The sequence below is a fragment of the Crotalus tigris genome, unplaced genomic scaffold (genome assembly GCF_016545835.1).
Source record: "Crotalus tigris isolate CLP2741 ecotype Arizona unplaced genomic scaffold, ASM1654583v1 scf7180000024167.7108832, whole genome shotgun sequence".
NCBI classification, from domain to species: domain Eukaryota; kingdom Metazoa; phylum Chordata; class Lepidosauria; order Squamata; family Viperidae; genus Crotalus; species Crotalus tigris.
In genome coordinates, this window is record NW_024100417.1 from 1,245,138 (window position 1) to 1,257,773 (window position 12,636).

Here is a 12,636-nt window from a genome sequence, read left to right on the forward strand (position 1 = left end):
TCCTTGCTACAGGAAAGTTGTGCATGTTGAAGAAACAAATGATTGCAGAATATCAGACAGCATCTGACTAAAACATTATTACTGAGGTTTAGCAAAAAGCCACAACAACTAAATAAGCATTAATTGATTGAAGTATTGTACAATTTGCCTTAATGATTCAATTTTACAATATTTATGGTATAATTAATAAAAAAAGCTTTGCAAATGGGTGTAGCTTTTAGATGATATAAATCTTATTTGTTGATCTGTGGATTCAAGAATTATTATCCTTTTATATGTTGCTCAGCTGTCAAATTTCCTATTAAACTACATAGTTTATTATTCGATTTTCTATTTATGTGGGTTCAGTTTCTGTTACTTCTACTATGTAGATTTATTATTTTTTTCCTTATATAGGAGATTTGAGCAAATCTGCAACCAGATTTACTGGGGAGGAATGATCATAAAGAGAAAGCTTATTCATTGTTCGAATAGTGCATCTGGATATTACTTGTAGGAAAGGAATATTTAATTTTTTTAATCAAATCACAAATACATATAGAATGGGATTTTTAGAATTTTTTTTTACAAAAATAGATATAAATTATCAGATAGGTCTAAATATTTCATTATTTGAAGCTTTTATATTTCTAGATATAAACTATTTTTCTATGCAAGAAATGTGTATATTTTATTAATCTTTATTACCATTTGGTCACATTAAATGCTGCTATTGGGGAGCTTTCAGAGAAGTAGTTCCATATCTGAAATTCCATTCAGTTTCTCCAAGGCTGTGATTCATAAAGGTATCTGCAGTAGGGCTATAAGAAGCTTCATTTCTTTCCAATGAAGATTTGAACGAAGCATCCCAGTGAAGTTTTGAACAAAACAACAATGGTTCCCTCACAAGAGAGGTCATTCAACAGGCAAGACTATAATCTGTTAGGCAAGCTCACAAGAAACCATGAGATCTTGATAAGTAATTCTGTATCAAAGTAAGGTTAAATCATATTCCTAAGAATTTTAATGACAGCTTTAAGAGTAAGCCTTATATAGAGAAACAGTATTTAACTTGTGAAATCATTTTTTGTTCTGTTCTTATGTAATAGACTATCTGGTCCCCTCTTTGTATGGAGGCTTGGTTTTCATCTGTTTTGGCAATGTCAGTTTTGCTGTTGTGCTGTTTTTCATTGTCTATATAAGAAGTAACTCTTATACTTCACTTCTAAGATGAAACTGACTGTTAACTTCAGAGCACCTTCGATCTTTTAGAGGTTGTACTCTGGAAAAAGGTTGAGAGAATCCTTTTCCTACAGCACCACCTAAGGGGTCTCCTCAGATAGGCAGTTGCACTGTGAGTTCTGGGGAATTCAAAGATTATACACTGAACAACTGAATCAATCACTACAGCATGTGCTGAATCCCCTTTGGCCAGAATCTCCTTGAGTTGCTAGAGCTATTTGGCCATGTTGAGTTGGCCAATGGCACCATAAAAGCTTTTCTCCTAATAAACTATCAAGAGAGTCTAATGATGTACACCCTTTTATTTATGTAATTATTAATCAAATTTATACAGCTGCCCATCTCATGAGACGTCTTGCCTTTTGTATCACTTGCCTCCTATCACTGCCAGTGAATGAGAGAGGAAAGAATATGGATGAGTTTATTGTATGTTCCTGGGCTTTCCCAACTGTTTGATAGCTGATATGTTTATCTGTCCAGCAGCATACATCCTTTTGCATTGTTGGCATTTTTCTGATCTTTGTCAGCAGATGAGAATGCTTCAGAGTTGTGTTCCTGGATTCTCCCGGCTACTCACCAGTTACAAGCTCAATGGTATTAAAAGATGCATCCCTTCATGCCTCTGGCCTTTTCCATTGGAAGCTGACCAATAATGAAATGGGGCCAAAATCCTTGGGGGAGTCCTTGAGAAAGGCCTTATGAGAAGAGCCTTTTTTATACTCATCCAGAAAACCCTTCAGACAATGCATTTGAGAAGATAATTCTGCCACACTGGCCAAAGTATTCAGTGTGCATCACTGAAGACATGTGCTGGAGATCTTCTAGGTAGGGTAATGTTAGGAAGACTGCAGGCAATCCCAAAGTTGTTTGGTTTGAAAACTTCCCACCCAGCTCTGGAGAAAAAGGCTTACATACAGGAGACTTCTCTTCAGCATAAGCCTGTAATGATATCAGGTCACACAAATTGCTTTGTCAAGGCAGATAGGCTGTTTGCTTTGGAAGAGCAAATTGGGTTGCCTGTGCAACCAGAATTACTTCAGATCAGGGTTTGAATTTGCAGGCCTAATCTACAATAAGGTAACTGAAACAAACCAAAGCCACTACAGGTAGTCCTTATTTAGTGATTGTTCGAAGTTACAGTGGTGCTGAAAAAAGTGACTTATGATCAGTTTTCACAGTTATGATCTTTACGGCATCACCGTGTCATGAGATCAAAATCCAGGCACTTGGCAACTGGCATGTATTTATGACTGTTGCCCTAGGGTCATGTGATTACCATCTGTAACTCAGCTGGCTTCTGACAGGCAAAGTCAATGGAGAAAGCCATATTCAATAACCACATGATTCACTTTAACAACTGCAGTGATTTGCTTAACAACTGTGGCAGAAAGGTCATTAAATTGGGCCCAGTTCACTTAACAGCTGTTTTGCGTAGCAATGAAAATGTTGGGCTCCATTGTGGTCATAAGTCCAGGACTACCAGTATAAGGAGATTCTATAGAAAATAATTCAGAGTCCCAGCATTTTTTTATTTGTATTTATTCCAGCAGCAAATGGTTTTCTCTGCAAGCACTTGGAACCAGCATTCCTAGTCTAGGAATTATTATTCGAAGTAATTCTGAAAAGCATGAAAGAATTAATGATATAATTCATAGATATTACAACTTTAGAGAATTGCATGAAAAAAATGTACAGCAGGGGTCCCCAACCCCCTGTCCGTGGACCTTCACTGGGCTGTGGCATGCGAGAAATCGGCTCATGCAAACAAGTGAAGCCTCATCTGTAGGATGCAGGCAGCATGTGAAACCATGCCCCCTCTGCTCCACAGAAAAACCTTTTTCCACAGAACTGGCCCCTGGTGCCCAAATGGTTGGGGCTTCTGATGTACAGGATGGATGGCAAAACCACATTCTCAAATCCTACTTCACTGTCTGATTTCTGTAGTTGACACTCCCTCTTGAATGCTATTTTCCTTCTGATTTGGCATTTACAAGCATAGAAATGTGCTCCCAAAAATAGAATTTCCCTCAGTCACCTCTAGTATAAAACCTTGTAATATAAGAACTATATAAAGTACAGTTGTATTTGTTGATAATGTAGCATGTATGTAATTTACAGCTCTTTAAATATCACTAATTCAAATATTGATGCTGAGATTGATATTGAGAGCCAGTTTGGTGTGGAGTTAAGGTGTTTCCCAGGAGACTGAGTTCGAAGCCTCCCTTAGGCATGAAAGCTGGCTGGGTGACTCTCTTAGCTCAACGTACCTTATTAGTTGTTACCAGGGGGGAAATAGGAGCTGGGAATATTAGGTATGTTCACCGTTTTAAGTTTAACAAAAAGCCAAAATACATTAAAAAGTCTGAATAAATCAAATAATAATTCAGTGGTTATAGATTTAAGCCATGATAGCAATTTATATTTAGTCCTCACTATATTTTCAGCAAGCTTCAGCCAGTTTCTTAACATGTATTTATTAACTGTTGTGTTCACCAGTTTGCTTTCTTTGTTTCCATTCTTTAAAAATCTTAGATAGATTATTTAATAGAATATCTGAAACAACTCTAAATTCTATTTTGTGGGCTGTGAGTATATAAAATGAAATTAAGAAATAAGATCATTTTTGAAAATCAGTTGATTAAAAATGAAAATGTGGCTAAATACTGTAGTTCATAATGTAGATGATTTAGATGACAAACCAGGTATGCACTTTTTTATGTTGTCTTAAATTATTTAAGAACAATATTCTTCATATATTCATTAGCTATTGCCAGTTTTCCTTTCTGATGCATTCTCAAAGTGGTAGACATTGTAGAATTTTATATGTAATGGTTTCATGGTAATTTTGAGAGTCACATGGGCTTCTACGCACTGTCTTTCTTCAGCTATGCCAATCTGTGGTAAAGTTCGGTTTTCATTCTGGTTGAAGCCATCTATTCCTCGTAAAAACACCAGTGAGCACCTATGCTAATGGGAGTGACCCTTGAAACAAAACTGGAAAATAGCTTAGAATAGAGTAATTTATGAATCTCTGAGTCATTCCCCCTCCCTCTCCCCCACTCCAAGATCTTGACAGCTCTCATTCTGAAGGTGTTCAGGAAGGCTCTAAAGCAGTGGTGGCGAACCTATGGCACGGGTGCCAGAGGTGGCACTCAGAGCTCTCTCTGTGGGCACACGCGCCATCGCCCCAGTCCTAGGCTTTCAGCTGGGTTTTATAAAATCTTTTCGCTTTAGGCCTCCACCGCCATGTACAAAAAAAGAAATTCAAACAATCAGTCAATTTCAACTTCTTGCGGGAAAAAAAATCTTGCAAAGTTGGAATTGATTGATTGAACTTTTTAGTCCCATACAGTCTGCCGTTACCACTGCAGTCACGCCCACCCAATGGGCCACACCCACTCAATGGGCCACACCCACCTGGCACCCGACGATGCATAAGTGGGTTTTGGGTTGCAGTTTGGGCACTCAGTCTCTAAAAGGTTCGCCATCACTTGGTTGTTCTCTCAGACCTTAAGGTGGGGATGCCTGTTACACTCCTTCGTTAGGAGTGATTGAGTTTTTGTTATGGTTGTTTCATTGTTGATGTTTTTGTCTGGACTGTCTGTTGTGGTATTTCTCTTTTCTCTTTATGTTATTGTGTCTGTATTTTGTTTTAAATTGTGAGCCGCCCAGGATCATTCTGGAGTTGGATGTGCCAAAATCAAATTTAAAAAAATAAACTTCTCTATTTGCCTATCACTAGATAAGTGATAGGGGATTGTTATATCTGCCCTCTGCCTTCAATGAAAATCTTTTCTAGTTCTCAGGGAATCTCTAAAGGAAGCCCAATTTTAGGGAAACCAACTGGAAATGATAAGCAAAAGGCTTGTTTTCAGAAGTGGGTGGGTCTGAAAAGGTTTGCATTCTCCGCAAAATTATTGCACAATGTTTTGTATCATAAATGTAGTTTGCTATAACTAACTTAAGTCAATAACATGAGATCGACTTTTTTTTTTAAAAAAATGAGGATTCTATTTATATATCTAGCCTTATCTTTAAACAACATTTTAGTCCTTACTTATTCTTTCTTCCTCTCCTTATAAACTTACAACTTAAAAATTTATGCTGTATCTTAGGCCCGAAACTCAACATCGTGGCCCTACTGCCCATGCAGAGAATGACCTTCCTGAACAAGAAGAAGAAATACTGGGGTCAGATGATGATGAGCAAGAAGATCCCAATGATTATTGCAAAGGTATGCAATTATAATTCTACATTTTCAGTGTGTTCATTTTAGGCCAGTAACTCTAGGCTAATAATATGACTGGATGAAACCTTTGCATAAGCCACATTATGAATTTGCTTTTAAGGGAAACCAGGAATTCATTTATTGAGAGGAAACCATGGCTTAGAAGATTTAAATCTGTTTATAGTTAAGAGCAGTTATCTCCTAAGGGTATGTCTTCTTTGTTAAACTAAACAATTTAACTTAATAACTTCAAGGTGAAGGAATATGCTTATTTCAGGTATATTTTATATACCTAATATAGGCATGAAAGTCAGCTGGGTAATCTCGGCTAAGTCATTCTCTCTTAGCCCAACTCACCTCACAGGGTTGTTGTTGTGGGGAAAATAAGAACCGGAAGGAATTTTAGGTATGCTCACTGCCTTAAGTGATTTATAAAAATAAAGGCAGAATAGAAATAAATTAAATTTAAATAAATATTTAAATGGTTCACAAATTGCAGAAGGAGCTGCTATTGCCCTTTGATGAGCAACAAGGCTCGGACTTGGTGCTTCCCTCAGAAAAAGTCTTGTGTCCATATCAAGGTCCTACACTTAGGTTTGCTAGCCCAGAGAATCTGCCCAAGCATATCTGTAAAAGATAAGAGCATTGGCTGTGGTTTGTCCCTTTCTCAGCTGTTCCCGGTGTTGCTCCTAGGAATCTGGAGTGAGGAAAAGTTATGACCAGTAGAAGACATCATGAGGAGGGGATGCTCTCAGTTTCTCTTAAAAAGTAGCTGAATTAAAGGGCTGGGGTAGAGGAATACCCTGAATACCAAATTCAGTCTGTTTTCCATTGCTTTCTGAATAGTTTTTTTTTGTTGTTGTTTTTCTTTAGAAAATAATGTTAGCTATGTCCACATTCACATTTCTTAACATCTCCTAGCCTTCACCATGCCTGTAAATCAGGAATGAAGATAGCCTTTATGTTTTCCAGGAAAATATGTTTTAATTATTAACTTAGTAAAATGAGTTGAAATATTCCAGAATATGAAAATGTACTTGCTGGTTTGAGACATTGTAGCCGCTTAGTAACACATGCATGCACAGAATTTATATCGGATTCATACATGTAAGCCCAAACCATTTTAAACTGCATTGCAGTTTTACTGTCTGCTTGATCAGGGTGACAAGTAGTTTGTTTGGATACACTTTGATGCAAAGCTTGGAGTGCAGTCTGATTTGGTGCACAATACTTTGTGTATACAAAGCTGGATCGCAGCGAGAATTTATTCCAGGTATACCTGGTGAAAACAACAGGCCTAGGAAATTACACAATCAAGTTTCTCCAAGCAAAAAGGACTCCAGTTTCTTGCACACTTAAAATTCCGTTACTGTCAGAAGATATCCCAATGAAATAATTTTATTTTATTCATAGAAGGGAGAGTGTTATAAACATTAATACTAGAAGTAATAAGAAATAATAGTGCTACAAAGTTTCAGAACCATGTCATAAAGCTTTCATTACAACTATTATTATAACGTACTAGAAAAGGAAAAGATAGTTTAAAAATAGTTTAATAAACACGAACATTTTAGAAGTAAAATACAATGAAAGAAATGGTTCAGTAGCCCAGAAAATGAAAGAAAAGCTAATAGCCTTTAAATGTTTGATGGAAGTAAATTCATGTAACACCTAAATGCCTAGTCTTTCCTGATTTGCCTTGTGAGAAAGGCAGAAGTATTCATGGGAATCTCAGTCACCACATAGAAAAAAGGTCTACAGTTAGAAAAAGTGTTAGATACTGTAAAAATGGTAGAATTCTTTGTGTTCAAATTACAATGTAAATATATTTAATTCTACTAATACAAAAAGCATTTATATGATATAGCAAAGATTAATAATTTCTTCCACTGAATTACATTTCTTCCTCTTCAGCGAAAAAGAATTTCTAAAATCTACTAATTATGCAATAGCTGTCAATGATAATTCTGGTTACATGAATCCAGTATTTTAGCATTTCTCTTAACAAAATAAAGGCAGCCCTCATTTAACATTCATTTGTTCAGCAACCGTTCAAAATTACGATGGTGCTGAACAAAGGGACTTATGACCAGTACTTGAAGTTATGGCCATTGCAGTTCCTTTGCGTTCATGTGTGAAAATTTGGGTGCTTAGCAATCCGCCTGCCCTTATGATTGACTGCATGGGCACTGCGACTGCCCCCACCTGCCCATCTCCTCTTCCCAATCTCAGTCACTCACCGGTGAATGCAAAATTGCTATGGCACTAAAGGGCAGGGCTGCTACCCACTTCATCACACCCAAGAGAGCTTTCAGGTATATAGGATGATTTATTAAAATGCAATATTGTGTTAATTTAGCTTGATTTATTGGTTTTTGTACTGTAAAATTTTCTGAGTTTTCTGCATTTGCGTCTATATAAATTTATGCAAGTAAATTTAACTTTTTTTGTTGAAGTTACAGCATATCCTCAGTTTAACTGTATTGATTTAATAGTTCATTATACATTTTGTAGGTGGATATCATCTAGTAAAAATAGGAGATCTGTTCAATGGAAGATACCACGTAATCCGAAAACTGGGATGGGGACACTTTTCTACAGTGTGGTTATCGTGGGACATTCAGTAAGTCTTTGGTTGGAGTTTCTGTTAATTGTTCAACAATATTATAGATAAATTGCATTTTTTTCTTTTCCTATTATTTTGAAATCCAGAACATTCCTATTGTGTTTTATAAACAGAGTGATACGGATATAATGTTCAAATGTATTTTGTCAGGATTCATCCCTTTGTATCATTTGTTCATGGTTGCGTTTCATACGCCTTGGGGATGACACTTTGCTCAAGAATGATCTAGAGCAGGGGTCCCCAGCCTTCAATCTGTGGCCTGGCACTGGTCCATGGCATGCCAGAAACCGGGCCGCACAAACAAGTGAAGCCCCATCTGCGAGATGCAGGTAGCACATGAAACCATGACCACCCCCCCCCCCCCCGGTCTATGGAAAAACCTCTCTCCACAAAATTGGTCCCTGGTGCCCAAAAGGCTGGGGGGGGGGGCGCTGATCTAGAATTAGCTCTCTCCAACCAATCTCTCCACACACTCACCACCCACAGGAGATAGTTCTAAGCTCTCATATTTTTATCTGTCAGCATACGTGGTTCCTAAGAATAATTTGAAATTAAACTTTATGTCCATTAGGGGGAAGAGATTTGTGGCAATGAAAGTTGTAAAGAGTGCTGAGCATTACACAGAAACAGCTTTGGATGAAATTAAACTCCTGAAATCTGTGAGTATACAGAAGTAAATTATTACAATATAGCTTCAAACTATATTGTGAAAAGAAGCACTGTTTGTCACAGCTGGCTAACCTTGCATGTCCTGTTTCCTTTCATATGTAGATAATAAGAGAAATTTCAGTTTTTATGTGCTTAAAATTTGGTTGGATTTAGTTATAAGCTTTAGTTGAGAGTGGGGAATATACTGTTCATGTCATCATCTGCAGATGTTATTAACATTTTTTAATAGTATGTTTTCAGGAGAATTTTATGAAGGGATTGAAAATGGGAAATGCAATTTCGCTAGATGAAATATGAATTATTGTCTAAGCAGATAATTTGGATATATGCTTTTTTAAAAACATGTTAAGGAAAATAATTGTTAATATGAGAATGTGGCTATCTAAAGACAGTCAGAAATGATGATTCATTTGGGCACTAACTCTTAAAAAAACAATAAGAGGATCTGGAAAAATTCTTACAAGATTTGGAGGGATCTTCCTGTACTCATTTTCTTCTGTCATTTGATAGATTTTTTTTCCTCTCCTTTATACAGGTCCGCAACACTGACCCAGATGATCCAAATCGAGACGGAGTAGTTCAGCTTTTAGATGACTTCAAAATCTCAGGAATTAATGGTTCCCGTATCCTTTGAATAGAATGGATCACAAAGCATGGGTTCAAATGACAAATTTACATAGCATTTAATGTACCGTAACACTAATTTCTGTCCATTGTTCAGCCATTGCAATCTATGGGGCTTTGACTTTGCTGTGAGGTATAATAGCAGAATTATTAGCACTTAACATTCTAAGCTTATCCAACTATGCCAACTATGGTTGTTAGGGTACTTTTTAAAAAAAAAAAAAAAGATGTATAGCTTTTTTAAACGGGGGAAAAGTCAAATTCCTTTAAGATATAGGGGAAAAAGGTTTATTTTGGTATTGAAAGCTTAAAAAATTAATAATTTCATTCCATGTTCTGATCTGCTATATAATCTCTGAATTCAAATATGGAATGGTCTATAAGTCTTCATACTGTGCCATTGCCCATGTTTCTTGATACCATTCAGTCACAATACTATTACAGATGCTGTATAAAAGTTAATGCATACAAAAAGAATTCTAATACAACATTTCAAGAGAAATTTCATTATTGGAATAGTCTAGAAATTCACCCTTGACTCAGCTCAGATATTTGTATGGTATTTGAAGTTTTAGGGCATCATCTTCTGAAATGGATCATCAAATCAAATTATCAGGGGCTTCCACAACTTTGTGTAAAACAAATCATCCATCAGGCAAGTTCCATCTCCCATACATTTCAGTTCTAATTTTGCATTTAAAGTTTGTTAAAAATACTTTTGTCTTCAGGGTTTATTAACAAAACATGCTGTTGAATGCATGAGATATAGATAGTCCTTTAATTACAATGGCATTTGGGATTGGCATTGCTATTGCTAATCAATACGGTTGTAAAGCATGACATCATCATTTAGTGATGGCAACCCAGACATTCTCAGTTATTGTAACCCAGGCATGTCAAACTCACGACGTCATGTGACGTCGCGCAACGTATAGGGCCGGTTTTGTCATTGCCGGCAATGTGACGTGTCCGGCCCATGGGCCGGCAGTTTGACACCCCTGTTGTAACCCCAAGACATACTAGTCTGCCTGTACAAAATGATCAGTAATTTTTTTGAATCATTAAATACCACAATAATTTTATTATTGCCCTTTAATAACTGTTAGTACTTCTGGATGAGGTTCATTCTCTCTGACTGAATTGGTTTGTAACCTGAGAATCCTCTTGACTTAGAACTTCTCAAGAAGCAGGTGGCAATTTTAGTTAGGAGAGTCTTTGCACAATTCCTTGTGTATAGAAATTATGGCCATTTCTGTATCCAGAGGCCATAATCCTACTTTGATCTCCTTTCAGTTTGACTTGCTATTCACTCTAGATGGATTTGACCTGAAGACCATCAAGAAGATACAGTAGGTCCCAGAAACAATGACTGGAGTAGTTAAGGGTACTTCTCAGTTTACTTAAATAGTCACTACTGCTAAAGCTGCACTGGTTGGCATTTGGCTTCTAAATACACAATTTAGGGTGCTAGTTTTCACCTTTAGAGCCCTTGCTTGGGATCTGAATACCTGCAGGACTGTTTTCTTTCAAAGATACCGTCCCATCCAATAAGATCTAGTAAGGAGGGCACCATTCAGATTGTTGTTATTAGGGACAACAGGATTGTGTCTCCTGCATCTCTACCTTTCACCTTTGGAACAAGGTTCTACCTAAGGTCATCATTAACCCTGTTGGCACTAGAAAAGCTGCTCAAACTTGGCTATTATGGAAAGCCTCTGGAGGCTTTGTAAGACTGATCCTCTCCTTAGAGTATTGTTCTTATCACTGTTTTGGGGGGAAAAGGTTGGTAATAGTTATTTGGATTGTTAGTTTTTTTTTTTTCTTTTATCTTTGAAAGCTGCCCAGAGTCTCTGAGAGTGAGTTGGCCAGCCATATGCATTTTGTTAAATAAATTAATTTCTGCATTCTTTGTAAGTTGCTTTCGGACTTCTTAGAATTGAGCTACATATAAAGTGCAGTAAAAAAATGTTATAGAAGTAAAGTGGACAGGAAACTTAATGTAACCCAACCAAAGTGTCAGAGGGTACTTCTGAGCTATAATTTTATCTCATGGTGAAACTGTTGGTCCTTTTTTGCAAAGCAAAAGCAAAGCAGAACTGCAGGACCAGATAAATAGCTTTGTGTAGAAAAATCAAGGAGAAATGGAATATCTCACTAGGAGAGACCACAGATATCACTATTCTGACATGCAACATTGAGATCTGAGCTGTATGTTAGCATGCCGTCTCTTCTGTGAGGAGGAATCATGTGAGTTAATAGGAAGTTAATAGGAAGTGAAAAGCAAATAGCGTTGAGAGAATGCTGCGAAAAGGAGGTCAGATACATTATAAGCATGCACTTTTTCAACAGATGTGTTTAAAAGTATCTCAAAGGAAGGCAAAGAGGAAATCATTTCTGCACTGTTGCCCCCAAATTGAATAGATATGTACATGAAATCACTAGAAATTAAGCTTGATTCAAAGAAGATTACTTTTATCTTTATTAAATTCTGTCTCTTCAGTATTCCATTAAATGTTCTATGTTGTATGCAACCTGAGTACTTGATTTCTTTTATCTTTTGTGTTTTGCAGGTCTTGCAAGGGCTGGATTATTTGCATTCTAAATGTCGGATTATCCATACTGATATTAAACCAGAAAACATTTTGCTGTGTGTTAATGACCAGTACATCCGTAAACTAGCTGCAGAAGCTACAGAGTGGCAAAGATCTGGAGCCCCTCCGCCTTCTGGCTCTGCAGGTTTGTGCTTCCTGATTGTTGTCACTTCAAATTTGGTTCATTCTCATGACACCCTCAACTATTCTGACCCTCATTAATCTTCTTAATTCTTTTTTTGGCTTGGATGGAGGGCAGGTGTTAACTTCTATCTGGTGATCTAATTTGTTCTGTTAATAACCCAAACTAAAGGACGAGATATACATTCTTGAAATAAATAATATGGAATATTTCAGTTTGTTTACAATGAATATGTTTTATAAAAAAGCTTGGGAAGAAAATATAAATTGTTGTAAATGTAAAAGACCTAGATATTTAAACTGTATTAATAATTTTAGGTAGTTAAATGCAAATGTGACTCTGATTTCATTTAAATCTTTTTTTAAAAAATGGCACTATAGGTAGTCTTTGAGGTATGACCCTAATGGAGCCTTCTTTTCAAAACTATTTTTATGACTTTTTTTTAACCACTGTTCTCTCAGTCACTCATGTCCTGATCATCTCCCAAATGGATTGCTATAATATACTTTATGTTTGCCTTCCCTTGAAGAATATC

General features: G+C 36.7%; 1 protein-coding gene across 3 annotated transcripts in view; it reads left to right on the top strand.

The window, feature by feature from the left end:
• The window catches only part of SRPK1 (SRSF protein kinase 1), a 35,805-nt gene that overhangs the window by 9,589 nt on the left and 13,580 nt on the right, over positions 1–12,636 (top strand). For 2 of the 3 annotated variants that reach the window (XM_039323279.1, XM_039323280.1), the window contains 6 exons: positions 5,337–5,455; positions 7,964–8,072; positions 8,647–8,734; positions 9,280–9,367; positions 9,917–10,023; positions 11,939–12,104. In XM_039323279.1, coding sequence (XP_039179213.1) covers positions 5,337–5,455; positions 7,964–8,072; positions 8,647–8,734; positions 9,280–9,367; positions 9,917–10,023; positions 11,939–12,104 — 677 coding nt within the window. Of the gene's footprint in view, positions 1–1,770; positions 2,047–5,336; positions 5,456–7,963; positions 8,073–8,646; positions 8,735–9,279; positions 9,368–9,916; positions 10,024–11,938; positions 12,105–12,636 lie in introns of those variants that run through there. The other variant, XM_039323281.1, reaches the window with a different exon arrangement.